The sequence below is a fragment of the Callionymus lyra genome, chromosome 7 (genome assembly GCF_982586985.1).
Source record: "Callionymus lyra chromosome 7, fCalLyr1.hap1.1, whole genome shotgun sequence".
NCBI classification, from domain to species: Eukaryota; Metazoa; Chordata; class Actinopteri; order Syngnathiformes; family Callionymidae; genus Callionymus; species Callionymus lyra.
Genome location: NC_141824.1, coordinates 18,678,012 through 18,695,903, shown reverse-complemented (window position 1 = coordinate 18,695,903; position 17,892 = coordinate 18,678,012). Strand labels below are relative to the sequence as shown.

Genomic DNA, 17,892 nt, shown 5'->3' with positions numbered 1-17,892 from the left:
TTGCGAGTGTGCAAGTGTGTGTGTGCAGATATAATAATAATAATAATAATAATAATAATCTCTATAATGTTTCAATTCACAATTTGTATAAAATTTAAACCAAAAAATGTTTTTGTTTCTTCAAATATTATTATTATTGTGTGTATGCCTAATAAACCTATATGTAGTGATGGCCTGACGAAGCTTCATGAAGCAGTGTCATTATCTTCAGAGTCCACTAGATGGCGGTCTCTGCACTATTTTCCTTTGTTTTGAACAATTGTTCTGATGAAACATCAAATCATTTTTTAACTGATGGCGCCACCTACTGACCTCAAGCTCCATCAGACCATACCTACATGTATGTTTTGTGTTACTTTGACTATTGTGTCTTCATGGCATAGGTTGTGTTTCTTTGTGTGTATTTTTGGTTCACAGTTTGCCCTCAGTCTCTGTCTGATGACCCCGATAAGAGAATAATTCAAATAAATCAATAAAAACAGTAAGAAAAAGTCTCTGACTCTCAGTCGCTGGACTATAAACGTAATTTTCAAATCAGTTAGATTTGAAAAAAACTAACCTTGTATATGAAACGTATCAACCTCCCTAATATGAACTTCTCCAGGGATGGTTCAGATATTGATGTCGGGCTGCAGTAAGTGACGCTTTTAGCGAGAAAGAGTGAGCAGAAACCTTCAGTCTCCTTGTAATTGACCAAAGTAGAAATTGATGAGTAAATGTACCAACTCTGAATTTTCCATCGTCCCTGAGAGAAAAAAATGAAGCGTTTTCCTTTCACAACATTTATGAAGTTCAATTTCCCTGCGTTCTGCTCGAAACATTCTGACCTCCAGGGAGTTGTTGCAGTAATTCTGCCGGTGATTTTCTCTTTATTGCACTATTGGGTCGAGCGCGGCGTGCTGAGCCGTGGCTGGTTCCTCGCATGAAACCGTCTCTTCCGTCTTTCTTCATACATTTTCTCCGGTAATGACAAAGAACCTAAAAACCGGCAACATCTTACACCAACTTCATCATGTTTTTTTTAATGATATGTGCCGGCAATTTCATTTGCTGTACATTTTATTTAGATGTCATATAAATGTGCACAACTTGAATTGAAATCTCAGGTAAACATATAATATTCCTTCAGTACTTCGGCTAACTTTCTCAGGACCTGGTAGTGCCGCCACATGTAGCTCACCTGTTGATCACGAACTTGCAACCTGATAAGATTCCGTACTGACTGCCCTGTGTTGTCCAATAGCTGGAGAACCAAACTGGTCTTACATATAGCCAGACCATAAGGTCAAGCCAGGTGACTTGCAAGTTGGCCTTGCCCCATTTGGCCTTATGGATCCGGTCTCCAATCTTCGTAGAGTGGTATACACATCCTAAGAAACGATCTGTTAGTCCGTCATCCTTCTGGCTAGCACTGAGAAGATCTTTCCATCTACGATATTAAACTGGTCAATGTCAATGGAGTCTCTTTCCTTTGGAATGAAAACTACTACTCTGCCTCTATGTCACTCAGATGGAATGAAATGATTTTTCCTGACAGCTGTAGTGCCCTGGGACAGTTTTTAAACAGCTTGTAGGGGACCAGCTTGACCTGATGTTCTGGTTAACTCTGTGACTACTGTGCGATCTGCCTCACTTTAGTAAGCTTGGGGGGGGGGCATGATGGTGAACTAAGCAGGTGGCTGTTCAGGCCGAGGCATGAATTCACTTTACTGTTCTTTAACATGTTTTTTTCAATCGCTCGTTTCAAGCTTTTCCTCTAAAGAAGCTTACTGGTCAGCTCTTTTTCCTTCCGTTTGCTGGGCTTGTGGATGTGTTCAGCTCGGGCTACCCTTCCCTGACCTCCTCCCATGGGGCTTTCCCTATGTGGTTTACCTTCCTCTGTGCTTGGTTCTTCAGTTCAGGTTTTTTTTTTTTTTTCCTTTCCTTACAGGTCTGCTATAGGGTCCCTCCATGTAGGGACTTATCCTTCTCTTCCTTCTAGGGTTTAGCTCTGTGTCCAATTTTCCCTCATGCCACTTGTGCTTGCTCTTTCTGGGTCGCTGTGTTTGGTCATGGTCACTTTCCACACGTACACTTCTGGACGTTTATCTCCTCATTCACTGGAGCTTTGGTGTCCTTGTTGCAAGGTTCATTGTTGCTGTATGGTCTTTCCTATTGGACCCATCTTTCATCTCGCCTCTGGAGAGGGTTCCGAGGGTTGCCGTCCCTTGTGATGCTTCGTGGTCAGGTCTGGGTCCGTCTTTCATGAGACACTAGAGGGTTGGGTTACTGTCCGCCGACTCCCATTGGAGTCTTTTATTCGTGCCATCCAGTCTTTCCTTGTTTCTTTCTCAGCACTTTAACTGTCCTCGTCACAGTAGTCACAGAGTTCACCAGAACATCAGTAAGTGTACATGAAGATATATAGTAGATAAATATCTGTAAATGCAAACCGCCCCTGGATTTATCCACAGTAATCTCAAACAGATAGTTTTCTTGACGTGCCCAACAAAAGGATGATGAAAAAAAACCACTTGATTTCAATGTTTGTGTCATTGATTTGCTTAATGTGCACGACTCTAAGGAGGATGTTTTTCTGGAGGACGACACTATAGTGGTATCGGAGGCGCTCTGAACGGCTCTGTTGATCCTGAGAGACCGGTGGTGAATGGACAAAGGACAAAGACGGTTTTTGTTGTGTTTATCTCTCTCTCACACACACACACACACACACACACACAAGCACGCACACACATTCACAAACACGCAGGCACACACATACACAAATGTTTTCAATGAAAATAGAGTGACAAGCATTGATACAAACATGCACAATTACACACAATGACAACAACAGGATAGTATACATGCATTTTTAACCACAAATACACAACATGCACACACACCAGTACACAAACATTATCACAGAAACACAAACATGTGAACACGATCGCATCCATCAACGCGTGGGAGGTAAACTACACTTACGCACCTGCGAACACACACAAGTGACAAGTGACTGCCTTCATGACATGGAGAGGCTCCTTTGTGTCTTTGTGTGTCCTTGATCCTGCGTGAGATACTTTTGTGTGTGTCCTTGATGTAATCCTTCCTCTCAATTTACGTGTTCCTGTATTGATGTCTAATGAATGTGTATTTTATTTTATTCTTTTTGTGTGTAATCTTGACAGTTTGTGTGTTTTTCTCTTTGTTGATGTCTCTCAACGATGTGTGTTTTTGTAGCTTTGATGTCAGTCTTTTTTTACCAATGTGGTTTGTTCTTCTTTCTTTATCTTATGTGTGTGTCTTTATGTGCTTTATATGCTTTTGTTACTATGTTTGTGGGTGAGTGTGTGTTTCGCTGCCATGTGTGCATACATTTGCTGCTGGTTAGTTGTTTGTGTGCAGGTTTGTTTTTGGTGTTTTTTGTCACCTCGTTTGTGTTCCAGTCCTGAATTAGTTTGTGTGTACTTTGAAATTTGATTGTGTGTTTATGTTTTCTCTCCGTGGCCCGGGTTGACACACTTTGATTGCGTTTCTAAATCACCTCATCAGGGCAATGAAAAAGTCTTCAAAAGACATTAGTTGACATCACTTCGCCTTCCCTCCACTTTACGATGTGTTCAAGTGTGGCCCGTCAAAAACCGTCGGAGAAGATCAGGTCTCGACGAACCTCTGATGACAGACTCTTTGGATGTCAAATCATTCCGTTCCGTGATCCACCTCATCAGAGCGTAACAAGGAAATCTTTGTTATGCGACACCACTTTGATTCTCCGGCGCGGAATGAGCCGAATCTGTGTCGCTTTTGTGAGTCTGATAAGGTGGAGGTGTCGAATCTCGGCGGCGCCGTGTTCCCTTGATAAGGAGGCGGCGGCGAGGAAGACGCTTCCCTGTAGGAGACGACGATGATATCAGCGAGTACGACGCCACGGTGGGTGGAGGCACGGAGAAGTTAAAGAAGAAGGAGAAGACGAGTGGGAAAGAGGAAAGTACTTTTTCTTTCTCTTACTTCGTCGAAAAATCTGGGAAACAAGAGACTCAGAGAACCAGATTAAGGCAAAACTCAAAGAGTCTAACACTCTTGGTGTATTGTGTGTTTTTGTCTGTGTTGGTGATACAGGTTTGTATTCTGTCTTTGCTTTCTTGGAATGTTTTGTCTGTGTTGGTGTTCATCATTTTGTGTTCTGTGTGTGCTTTGTCCGATTTTTGTCCACGTTTGTGTATTCGGTCTTTTTTTTGCGCTGTATTTGTTTTTCTGTGTGTTTTGTATGTGTTGGTGTTCATGTTTGTGTATTCAGTCATTGTTTTGTGCGTGTTTTGTCTGCCCTTAGTGTTTATATGTGTCTATTCTGTATTTGTTTTTGTGTGTGTTTTGTATGTGTTGGTGTTCATGTTTTTTGTGTTCTGTGTGTGCTTTGTCTGTGTTCATTTTTGTGTATTCGGTCTTTGTTTTGCGCTGTATTTCTTTTTGTGTTGGTTTTCATGTTTTTGTATTCAGTCTTTGTTTTGTGCGTGTTTTGTCTGCCCTTAGTGTTTATATGTCTGTATTCTCTCTTAGTTTTTTTGTGTTTTTGCCTGTCTAGGTATTTATATGCGTCTATTCTGTATTTGTTTTTGTGTGTGTTTTGTATGTGTTGGTGTTCATGATTTTGTGTTCTGTGTGTGCTTTGTCTGTGTTCATTTTTGTGTATTCGGTCTTTGTTTTGCGCTGTATTTCTTTTTGTGTCGGTTTTGTAGGTGTTGGTTTTCATGTTTTTGTATTCAGTCTTTGTTTTGTGCGTGTTTTGTCTGCCCTTAGTGTTTATATGTCTGTATTCTCTCTTTGTTTTTTGTGTTTTTGTCTGTCTAGGTATTTATATGAGTCTATTCTGTATTTGTTTTTGTGTGTGTTTTGTATGTGTTTGTGTTCATGTTTTTTGTGTTCTGTGTGTGCTTTGTCTGTGTTCATGTTTGTATATTCGGTCTTTGTTTTGCGCTGTATTTATTTTTGTGTGTGTTTGGTATGTGTTGGTGTTCATGTTTTTGTATTCAGTCGTTTTTTTGGGCGTGTTTTGTCTGCCCTTAGAGTTTATATGTCTGTATTCTGTATTTCCTGCTTTTCCGTCTATATGTGTGTATTCTGTCCTGTTTTATGTATGAGTGATATCTGTGATGGTGTTTATATGGTACAGTATATGTTGAGTCCAGGAAAGGAGAGTAAAAAACAAATAAAAAAAACAGGAAGTGACACCACAGCTCCAGTTCAAAGGTCAGGCCTCACCTGAAACCGGAATGGGCAATCAGCCCTCAAGTGGAGCAAGTAGAGCACAAAGTGAAGACTCAACACGGCATTTCAGTTTTGTTTGTACCGAAGACACGTCGCACAGATGTCGCAATTTAATTTGGAACAATGATAAGAATTATGTTTGTAATCTTTCTTTGATTTATAGAAAATGTGTCATTTACGTTGACTCTGACACAGAGCTTTGTTTACTCCTGCGAACTCAGGAGGCAGGAACTGAAGATAACCAGAAAAAAACAACTTGACAGTATGTGTATTCTGACCGTGTTTGTGTTTTGCACATGTTTTTCTGTATTTTTGTGTATTTATTATCTTCTCTTCCCTCCTGTGTGTTTTCTGCCTGTGTATTCTCACTGTTTCTTCTTGCTTGTACGTGTGTGCTCATTTTATCTATTTTGTGTGAGTCAATTTGGTTTGTTTGTGTCGGTGTTTTGTGTGTGCGAATATTACACTTGTTTTTGATTGTTTTATGTTGGTTGTGTGTGTGAGTGTATTGTCTGTATTTGTTTGTTCGTTTAGAGGTTTGTAAAACTAACTCGGAGGAAGTGAAACAATGAATGAAGTCTCATGCTGAAGATGACAAACCACCTCCGTTTAATTCAGGGTCTCCTCCTCTGGTTCAAATTGAAGTTCCCATCGAGAATCAAGGCCTCAGATCGCACCATCTTGCTGTCACTAATTAATATGAGAGGCGCTGTTTCTGCTTCTGACTAGAAGAAGTTTGCCCACTAAGCGTTGTCTAAACCGGCGTCACACACTCTGATCCTCAGGAGCCATCTGTCCCCGACAGATGTTCCAGCCTTCAAACTTCCCAGATTTGACACTATAGCTGTGTCTCAAATTGCATACTTGTGTACTTAAACTCAATATTTTTTTAGTGCAAAAGTGATTTGAGACAGCACTCTCTGTCGGGAAATTTGCGTACCAGTTAGTACTTGCACTATCCTGATGTATACTAACAGCCATTGCACTAAGAGAAGTATGCGATTTGAGACACAGCATGTGTTTGTCGAATAACCGTGAAGTTGCAGAACACGACATATGAAGCCATGAATCTTCAGTGTCACCATAGGCTTTAAATAGTGATTGTTTGAAGAAGCTTTATGAAGCAGTGTCATGTTGTTTAGAGGTCAGTAGGTGGCGCCATCAGTTTTAAAAATGATGTGATGTTTCATTAGAACAGTTGTTCAAAGGAAAATAGTGCAGACCGCCATCTAGTGGACTCTGAAAATAACGACACTGCTTCATCAGACCATCACTAGTTAAAAATTTGGTCTTATATTTGTTTCTCACTTTTCTGTCACCTGAATGATAAACAACCTGATGTGAATAATTGAATTAATAAACCTTCACACACATACATGTTGATGACCACAATAAAAAAACTCATGTCAAGTTTAATAAAGCAATAAAATGTTTTATTAATGAATCATTTAATGTGTTAAGAAAGAATACAAGTCTTGAACTGTTGGAATAAAAAGTCATTGAAAGCGAAGCGATTTTGAATACATGAAGGTAAAAAGCATATGTACACAGAAAATTTCCAAATAAACGAATGACATGTTAAGTCAGCTGGAGATCGGACATCTCCAGCTCCTCCACAGGTACTGGGAGCTGCTCTCTCCTCCTGCTCCTCCAGACTGTTGCCGCGACAACACACATGATCAAGATCACAACACTGAGCAGCACAGACCTCGCTTGATGGTGATCAACCTCTGGCTCCTGGAACATCACAAGGGTCTTGGATGAGAACACACAACGCTCGTCTTTCTGCACCACACACCAGAACTCTCCGCTGTCTTCCAGAGAGAGGTTAGTGATCACCATCACATCAGGGACATGCATGTTGTCGAGGTCATAAAAATCATTTGCAAAAAAGAGTTTTCCTTCAGTTCTGTTCGACTTCATCAACCACGTAATGTCATAATTCTGTTTCCAGTCACATTGTAGAGTCACATTTTCTCCCTCAGTGAAGAACACAACAGCAGGTGCATCAGACTTGGGACACACCAACAGGTAGTAAATCTCAGAACTGATTTCACTGAGTACACAGGTGTACATACCTGTGTGGTTCAACGTGAGAGATGGAAACATGAGTGTGTCGTTTAGACTCACATTATACATCACTGAATTCTTTATAATCCACACATGTGTTTGGTTTCCACTGACGTCAGAACAGTTCAGCTCCAGACTTTCTTCCACCGAGCGAAGAATCAAGCCAGCAAGAATAAAAACATTATTATATGATAGTGCAGCACAGCTCTGATGGTTCTTCTCTAGACAGAAATAGGTGATGTTATCATAGTTCATCTTGATTTTAAGAAGAAGAGATGAATTTTTCTTCAACACCTGGAGTTTGTCGTTTGAAGATTTTTCATCATCTATTGAAGTTAATTCCAAATTCCCTGTTGTGTGGTTTTCATATTCTAAGAACCACTGGACGCTCTGGTTTGGTCCTAAACCTTCACAAGGCAGCTCCCCTGTTTTTCCTTTGATGTAAAGAGTCCAATATCTCTGACTGTGGTCATCACAGACGAGGAGAGTGAAGTTCCTCTCGTGCGTCACGTTGTTCTGGGTCCAGCATTGTTCTTGGTACTGACCCGAGTCTGAAACGTTCAGACTGGAGATCTCATATCTGGAGTTATGAATCACTGAAGAGTTCCCCAGAAGCTTCTTCTCCTCGCCCGTCCATCTTGAGATCAAGCAGAAGTCGGATGTTTCGTCCAGGATGAAGTGATGAGACCTCCCTTTCACTTGGATGATGTCAGCCTGGATGTTGTTGGAGATGAGAGTCACCAGCAGCAGGAGCTCGACAGTGACGGCCATGTCTTCGTCTGTGTGTGAGCGAACGCTGACTGATCGTTTATAGTCTTTATCTCAACACCATCAGCAGCTTCTCACACACAACATATAATATATACACCGTAGTCCAGTTAAATGCATGTTCAATGCACAGAAGTTCATTCTGTAAGAACAAAAAAAGCTAAGAAAATGTGGGGAATTATAACAATAAAATATAAATACTGTATACACACCATCAGGTTGTACTCCAATCTTAACAAGTTTTATTTATTCTTATTCTTCGTAAACCATTTTGGGCATCTGTAACTTGTATGTGTTTTCTGCGAAACTCCTCATTTCTAATCTAGCACAATCCGCAGCTTCTCAGCTACAATTCGGGGAACTGGTTTCAGTCTGAAGCTGATCAGTTGCCCAACATTCTACTTCCTGTTCAGTTTGGATCTGATGGAACTGTCGCGTTTGAGCTTAAACATATCTGATGTTCGTGAAGGAAAACACATGGGTTTGCAACTGACAACCAGTTAAATGAAGAAGGTTGAGTCGACGGATTACCTTGAAGACAAACAGTATATGTCTCTGTATTTCTTTTCAATTTCCACTGAATGTCATTATTGTAAAAAGTTTTATAAACGCATGTATTTATAACTACAGAGACCAGGAGTTGTCATTTTTCATTTATTTCAATATATATGTTTCGTGATATTTGTATCCCAAAATATCAGTATCTCATGATACTTGTAGTAGTATCTTGAGATATTCGCCCCTTTTAATCGAGAATATTATGAGCTAAGGGCGTCTTATTAGCATTTTCCTTCATTTAGGTTTTGACTCATGAGAAGATTCTTTCCAGCTAAACCACGAATGGTATTACTTTGAGTTGGAGAAAACTATGAATATTTAAAAATAACCATTTTGTAATGGACCACTGGAAAATATTAATGGTCTGCTGTAGGTACCATTTATGTCCAACCTACTATTTCCTGCAGGATGACACCACACGGTGCAAATGAAAAATGTATTTTTAGCTTTTTTAAGAGTGATCAGAACTTAAACTGATCGATTCAGGACACTTTTTACCGAAGATTTATATTAATAAAGCGACCATCTTTGTCAATGGGATAATTTTCCAAACATCGTCTGTCCGTCACTTCCTGGTTTGACATGCATGACTTAAAACCCAACGGAATGTGTCCAGGGTACATGTGACGATGTCGCTGATTGGACCAATGTGCAATGCAATATAAACATGTAAGTGACTAACAGGGATTACCAAATAAATATATTTTCTAATTATAAAATGAAAACTATTGAAATTAATTCTTGATTTTTATCAGTGGTGTCGTCACATGTAGCCCAGACACTTTTCTTTAGCTTGAAAGTCACATTCTTTTCCTAATATAATGATAACTTTGGTAATTATTATTTGTAAAGTGCCTTTTCTAGACCAGGATCACAAAGCTCACCAATAAAGCAATCAATACACAGTTAAAAAACGTGCTTTAAAATGTCAAGACATCATAAAGACAAATACAGCAGCCCTGAGAAAATTAAGAAAAAGCTTTCACAAATAAATAGGTCTTAAGATGTTTCTTGAGGGAGTCAGTAGATCATCAAACACAGAGGAAGAGGAAGATCGTTCCAAAGCTTAGAAGCAACAGCCTGGATGGATTTCTCTCCTCTGGTCCGGAAGTGTGTTCAGGAACCATCAATAGATTCTGATCCACAGACCTCAGAGCCGAGCTGGGGTGTAAGGCTGGATCAGATCACTGATGTAAGGAGGAGTCTGACCATGAATAGATATGAAAGTAAGAACCAGAATTTCAAAGTTGATCCTGAAAGAAACTTTCAGCCAATTCAGAGTTTTAAGGATCGGGGAATTGTGAGTTCTTCTACTAGAGCTGTTCTCACTGCAGAGTTTTGTATTAACTGCAGGTACAGAGTGTCCTTCAATTGCTCAGTTAAAATTTGTTAAATCATGAAAAAGCTTAGAAGACGTTAGAGTTAACGACGCGTGACATCATCACATAACACCGGTTACCTTAAAGTGATAGTTAACCCAAAGTTCAAACTTCACTAATTTTGTACTCACCCTGTCAAAGAAGGGTTGGGATTATATTGAGAGTAATCCCTTCTTTTTTAGAGTTATAAGCGACCAGTGGACGCACTTCCTCCAAGACAATGCTTAAAAAAGATCCAAATACCTCTATAATGCTTCTCAGTAACGTCCTTCTTGTATTAAAGTCTCGACTAACAGCGCTAAAAATTATAATACAGGTAATATCATGAGCGCTTACAGTGTAGACGGTAGACTGTGTGCACCCTGGAAGCGGTACTTTCAGAGTACTTCCTGTTACATCACTGCTATTCTTTAAATGTCAGCCACAAACGAGCGTAAAATATATTTTAATTTTCTTGTCGTCAAGGCTTCAATACAAGAAGGTTACAGATACGAATCAGATACGAAGAAGATCCCAATAATCACAATAGATTAAATATATTGCCAAATAAACTAATATGATAAAAGAATAAATAACAGATAAACAAAAAAGATCATGCAAGAAAATCCTTTATTTCTATTGACCAAAAATAAGACATAAGGTTTGTTTAAAAATACTATAAATAAATGTTTTTTAACCCATTTCATTAAAAGGTGTAGTGGGGTTCAAGTATAGGAACAAATATTCAACATCAATCCTCTTCATGTAGAAAAAAGGAACGTTGGAACAGTGAGATGGATGTGGCTAAGATTTATGGTACCTTGTTTTGCTAATGGGTAAAAGACACTAAAATATTAGTTTCCTTGTACTAGACGACTTTTGTTCGACTGAATCTTGACTGGACTAAAAAAAGTATGGATGTGACTGAAACAAACAAGAAGTAAAGAAAGCTTGATGCCATTAGTTACCCTACTGAGCCAATTTGCTAACATGCTATGCTAAAATAGAGCTTTGGAAACAATACCAAAAACGATTACTGAATTGGAGGCAGTGGGAAAAGCGAAGAAGAGGATCGGAAAGCAAGCGATTGATTCCACACAGCACGAACAAACACGTCAGCCTTATTAGGCGAGACAACATGATGAGTTATCAATAACCCAAATGAGAAACAATAATAGTCTGCTGTCACTGAATTTCTGCCGTTCCTCCGTTGATGAGCCGCGGTCGATGAAGCCGCTGGCGGCTCACTGATGATATTCAAGACACGACATCAGCGGAGGTCTGAGACGATGACACCTTTTGTGAAGTGTGACGACGTCAAGGAAAGATGTGGAGCGAGTGTTAATGAAGACGCTGAACAAGAATAGACTGTGTTACTTCCGTGAACCCGAGTTGTTCGTCTTCATACGTACAGGTGAGGTGTCTGCACGCACATCTGCTCCGCCGGAGCCCGGAGGTCTAATCTGCTGAGTGGATGCAGTGGCAGCACGTCCGAGCACCGCCGACCTCGACTGCTCAGCACACGTGAGAACTTTGCTGCGCTATCAGGTTTTCTCCCTGCAGAGTCAACAATAGCCACTTTAAACGCCAATAGAAGCACAAAGAAGAAAACATAGCCACCGCGGGGAGTGCGTCGAGTTCATCAAACAGTGTGCCTTATCGACCTTTGACCATCGCCAAAAGAAATGTCCTCATGGCAACCCCATAAATATCGTCATGATTCCCTCTGACTCAGAAAAGTTGTCAGGATAGGAACATACAACTAAATAATCATGATTAAATGAGGTAAATATAGTGAAGCACGACTCAAACAGAAAGTAGACAAAGCTTAAGAGGTTTCGCCCTCAGATGAAGCAATCGGTAGCTGGGGTGTAAGGCTGGATCAGATCACTGATGTAGATCTGAAAGTAAGAACCAGAATTTAAAATTGATCCTGAAAGAAACTGGCAGCCAGTGAAGAGTTTTAAGGATCAGGGAAATGTAAGTTCTTCTACTAGAGCAGGTCAGAATCCTCGACACAAAAATAAACTGGTTAGTCGGGTCCAAGCCTGGCTTTTTGAGTAAAGGCTCTACAATGGCATGCTAAAATGCTTTGGGAAAAAACCCTATGGAAAGGGAGAGGTTTACCATTTTGGTAACCCAGGGGCCAACTACATCAAACACTTTAATAAAGGGCCTACACTGAAGGATGTTGGGGGAGCAAGAGGAGGGTTTCATTTTGCTCGACAGTGCCGAAATATTGGCCAGAGTCACATTGTTAAATGAGGACTACAAACTGGAAACAGGCGGTTTACACAAAAGGGGAGGGATTTTTTCTTGCGCCAGTTTAAAAATGATGTGATTTTTCATTAGAACACTTGTTAAAAAAAATGGAAAATAGTGCAGAGACTGCCGTCTAGTGGACCGTCACTAGTTGTCAGTGACCTTCTTATTTCAAGAGTTGGTTGGACATGTAATCCATCAATATACTGTAGTGTCTTTATAATGTACACGGCATTACACATGATCAAACTTCTTACTTAGTATATGTAGACTTGGCAGATGAATCTGGAAGAAAAATCATGAATCAATTAACTTTTTCTTGCATCAAAGAACATGGAAAGAGTTCAAAAACAGAATGTCTGGCCTTTAAAGTGTGGATCACATTGTCCTGTTTTTACAACTTTTTCAAGTTGCATCAAAATAAAATTAGTTCAATCTAATCAGGGGTCTTAAAATAGTAGAAATATAATATGATGGATCAGAGAGTCAGAAAAATACCGTTTTATGATGTGGAAGTAAAAAAAGAAAAACCTTGGAATTTCTCTGGTTTATCAACTGTTATCAACTCCTAGTTGCTTCTTTTTCATATTGATGGATTTTACCCAGCATAGGTCACCTCAAAATCTAATCCATGATTGGATAATGCACTGAAAGTTTTTTGCTAAGCTTCACCTAATAAAACTTGATGTAAAAAAAGATGTAATTCTGCTGCTTCAAACATGTTGCACCTACCGCTCCCATGTTCAACAGTTTGTTGAATGTAATTTCAACATTGGTTTTACATGTTCGTACCTTTCAACACATCCATTAGGTGTGAACGCACATCGGCCAAAATAAGTCCAAAATAGACGTGAGAAACTTAAGTGTGAATGATGTAAAGAGACTGATTTATTTCGCCTATTAATAGCCAGATTGTGAAATAACTGGGTTTGGTCACATTTTTGCTTTTTAGATTGCATCTGACACACTATGGGCAGAGAATAAGGACCAAAGAATAACCAACCCTTCAAAATACAACCTACCCCCCAGCCATTTTCACGTATAGCACGAGACTGCTCTTCATTTCATCACTTGCTTTTTATACAAGATGTTAAATCACACAAAATGGTGATACCTAGTGATGGTCTGATGGAGCTTCATGAAAAAGTGTCATGTTGTTTAGAGGTCAGTAGGTCTAATCATCATGGTTTGTCACCGCATGTCATCAATCCTGTAAGTCTCCACCTCCAAGGGACTTGTTTTATAAACAAAGCGGACGTGATTAGAGATGGCTGGAGGAGTGAAGACCGCTATTACTTCATAATGGACTTCGCTCTCGTAGCCTCTCATTTGCCGAGATTTCAGAAGGTGGAGAACTTTATAAAGTTATAAGTTCAAGACATCTTCTTGGACAGAAAGACTTCAAACACGTGAGTAAGTCAGGAGAGTTGGGTTTTCACATGAGTTTAACATGCTAAGCATCAAAAGTCGAGTAACCTATAATAGGTGAAGTGGAGCTTCAAGCCACTTTCCTGAACTATTCAGAGTGAAAGCATGTCTTTTCGACCGTAGCGAAGGAGTGCTTTTGTATCAGGACTTGTATACCGAGCCGGTCGAAAGCAGGTTGTGACACTCAAGCTGAATTTAAGCTCGAAACAGTTTAGTTGGCATTCAAAGTCTCATGAAATCCAGAAGCTAAAAATGTCTTCTCCAGCAGTTTCCGTGGAATAATCGAGGGCATTCGCAGTCCAAGAGAACGGTGATCCTTACAAGTTTTTCAAGCTAATGTATCCAGCTGCTTCTTAAAAGTGATCCATCGTGGAGTGCGATGCCCGAGGCGATGATACATCCTCTACAAAGACACGAGTAGGAAGGTTGAGGAAGGAAAATCAATGATTCCAAGAAAGAACAGTGCGAGATCTACACAGAGAAAATATGGCTGCCAATACACAGCAACAGCTTTCGGGAGGCAGAGTATAGAGGGGTGATAAAAGATTCATTAAAGCTCGCTTCTTTGCGAGCAAGCGGGAGCGATTCATCCCGACGCAGGTGAGGAATGGTCAGCCCTGTGATGAAGAGAGTCGATGTGTGGAGTTAGAAATATTCTGCGATGTGGAGAGTAGAAAAACTAGAGTGAATAACAGCAGCGGAGGATTGATGGAGACGCGGTGGCTAAACCCTCAACAGGGGAGTGCAACAGATTGATGAAAAGTTGATCTTGTGGAACATTGTCCCGGTAAGTGGCTCAAATACGATCATCTGATTGGCTCATTGTCGCGGTAAGAGAAAGAGAGATTTCAGAAGTTTCTTCAGACCTTCCTAGTGGACTTTAAACACCCACCGCTCTGAATCTCTCAAGACGAAAAACAATTAATGGCGAAATCACAGAAACACTGCATAAGGGGAGGAGGGCAGGTGGGCTGATGGATGGCCTTGTCGCCACGGTGACGAAGGAAACATTCACCATGACATGAATAATGCAAGCGCTCGCGTCTTCCTTCCCTTCGTTCTTTTTTGCTCCGGGTCCAAACAGGCGTCCATCCATCCGTATCAGTCCGCCCGCCTCCTCCTTTCCGAGCACAAATAAGAACAAATTGAAGCTGTAGGAAGTGTGCGCTAGTGCGAGTGTGTCGGGGAGGACGGAAACTAATTGATCCGACCCGCGGCGCTCGGCTCAGTCACACTGATGAACGGCTCATCAGTCAAAGTCATGCCGGTATTTCCAGCCGGGTACTTGACGACACTTCAACTTAACGGACTCGGGTGGTGCAGAGACTCGGACATAACCCAAGTAGCTTCACGAAGCATCGCCACCTAGATTCGCCGCTTCCAAAGTTGTGGTTGAAAGACACTCTTAGCACTTTTAGCACTACACAACCACGTATGCTCCCACATTTACAAACTAAAACCACTTGCGAAATACACAAGCATACCTCACTCACCTGCACCGGAAATATATTTGTGTATAAAGAATAGTGATGGACTGATGAAGCTTCATGAAGCAGTGTCATTATTGTCAGAGTCCACTAGATGGCGGTCTCTACACTATTTTTCGTTTGTTTTTAACAACTGTTCTAATGAAACATCACATTATTTTTAAACTGATGGCGCCACATAGATACACAATCAAAGAGAAGAAATCAATCCCTGACTTTACGCTGTGCCAACACGCAAAGGTCACATGAAGAAGAAGTGAGCCAGGACAACAAACACGTGTAAGTAAGTAAGTAAGTAATTTATATTTATATAGCGCTTTTACAGACCAGGGTCACAAGGCGCTTAAACAATCGAAACAATATTCAATAAAGTATATACTTCAGTGTTTATTTTTCCTGTGTTGGTAACTTTGAAAAGATAGATGATAGGTAAACTTTATTAATCCCTCTGGAGATCTCCTTTGGGAAATTGTGTATATTATTATTGGGAATATTAGATATTTCTTAACACATTGCACGTCAAATGTCTTACACTGAATTTTCTTTTTTTTAAATTTAATTTTCACTTAATGTTTCATGCATTGAAAAAAACAGCACAATAGTGCCTGAAGTCAAATTTAGAGTCTAATTTTGATGCTCCAAATTAATGGTATACATACCAATGCTAAAGCATGACACTCGTACTTTGTCAAGTTGTTGTGTGTTTTGGTTATAAAGCTTGCTGTGTCTGCGTTTTGGTGTTTGTGTTAAAGGTAAACGATCTGTGCCTCTTCATGTGTGATTTAGTGAAGGTGTGTTTGTCTTCATTGTTTAATATTCAATTTAGATCTACTGAAGTATCAACACCACAATATCACCGATCATTACTGAAACTAAATCATCATGTTGGTGCTGCTGGGTCTCCCCTTCATAATGATTCTTCCTCGTGGTACGAGTCTGGGAAGACCAGGTTCCGGCTCGTCCTCCGGGAGAGGAACTCATTAAAGTCAACACAACAAAAAGCTGAAATTAAAAAAAAGAGCCATAGTGTTGGAGCCAAAACCCCAGGAGCAATGTTCGCCACAGATCTGCAGAAATTAAGTGAATAGAAATATTTTACGGACTCAGAAGTTTAAGCCTGGATAAGTAGGATAAACGTTTCTTTTGTATTTTAAATTAACTTGCTTAAAAGCCATTTAAATGTGTTGTTTCCTTAAGTATGAAAGAAAACACTATGAGATGGAAGAAGGTATTTGTTTTTATGCTTGTGTTAATATGCTAACTATAACTACACCTGCATAAAACATTAAAGCAAACCAAGTTAGCTTAGTCTTGTCCAGAAGCGATGATCTGATGAAGCTTCATGAAACAGTGTCATGTTGTTTAGAGGTCAGTAAGTGGCGCCATCAGTTTTAAAATGATTTTTCATTAGAAAAGTTGTTCACAACAAAGGAAAATGGTGCAAAGACCGCCATCTAGTGGACTCTGACAATAATGACACTGCTTCATGAAGATTCATCTGAACACCGATATTGTCCAGTCAACACATCTTTGTCAGCGACCCAAGAGTTTAAAATCCCCCAAACATTCCCAAACTGTTAGCAGTGATGTTGGCGATTATTTAGTGTATGTTGTTCACTTTTGTTGACACTTAATTACTGTATGGATGTGTTGGGAAACAAATTGGTGAAACCTCTGAGTCAGCAAAATGATCCACTCATCCTGAGGATTTGACAGGTGAGCAAATCCTGAATTTATGAACTTCAGTTACTCTGTAAACATGATGATGTCTACCCTGAGACTATTAAAATCAATCGCTTTTCTGCAAACGATAAGACGAAGGCTGGCGTTCTCCCCCTGGTGGCTTTGATTTGTAGCTCTGTGATGTACGTGAACTTTCTGTAAAACGATTTCATGACATGATTCCAGCTCAGTTAAAGATAAGTTGGTGGAATTGAGAATTGCTTCTACATTGATGAAATAAAAAAAATAAAAAAGGAGAAAATAAAAATAAGAAAGGGGGAAAAAAAAAGTTTGTTTATTTTTGGCACATCTTTTATTTACTTCATTCCATTTTGATGAATCTCTGGCTCAGTCACAAGTCGTGCCCGGAGGGTCAGAGAGTTCAGCTGAAACCAATAAAAGAAGAAAAGTTTGCTTTATCCTGCTCCGAGGCTCTGACGCCATTCACTTTTCTCACTTTCTCTGATCCACAAATGGAAGAATGTGAAAGCTGACTATCCATTTTGACGATGATTTAGTCTGAGAGATTAAAAGATATACACAACTCACCTAGTCAACTGTGTTGCAATTCCACAGACAACCACCAGGTTCACCAATTCGTCTACATCCAACATATTATTGATTTGTTCATGTTATTTTTATAGGTAATATTTTGGTCGGTTAATCTTCATTCTCTCCACCACATTCTTACTTCTCTTCTCCGTGTTACCTCACGTTTCCAGTAGGGGATCTAACTTTCTTTTCGTGTTTCCTCCTCTCTCTCCTCTATGTACCATCACTTATCCACTCCTTGTTCCCATATTCTCTCCTATTTTTCCTTTTTTATCCTCCTTCACGTTACAAATTTCTTCAGTTTTCTCTCCCTTATATCCTTAAGTTCTTACCTTAGAACTTAAGGGAACTAAAGTTCTCTCACCTTTGTCCTCCATATCCACTAAATTCTCCCATCTATGCTCCCTCATTTATTTCCCCAATGTGCTCTTTCTATTGTC

The 17,892-nt window shown here is 39.9% G+C and overlaps 1 protein-coding gene across 1 annotated transcript; it reads right to left on the bottom strand.

Moving 5' to 3' along the window:
- Positions 1-6,825: 6,825 nt before the first annotated feature.
- LOC148075291 (uncharacterized) lies at positions 6,826-8,088 on the bottom strand. The gene is made up of 2 exons (XM_087794913.1): positions 7,950-8,088; positions 6,826-7,484 (listed from the first exon to the last, which is right to left on the bottom strand). Exons 1-2 carry the CDS (start codon positions 8,086-8,088, stop codon positions 6,826-6,828), a joined length of 798 nt encoding a protein of 265 aa, XP_087651039.1.
- Between the last annotated feature and the right edge of the window lie 9,804 nt (positions 8,089-17,892).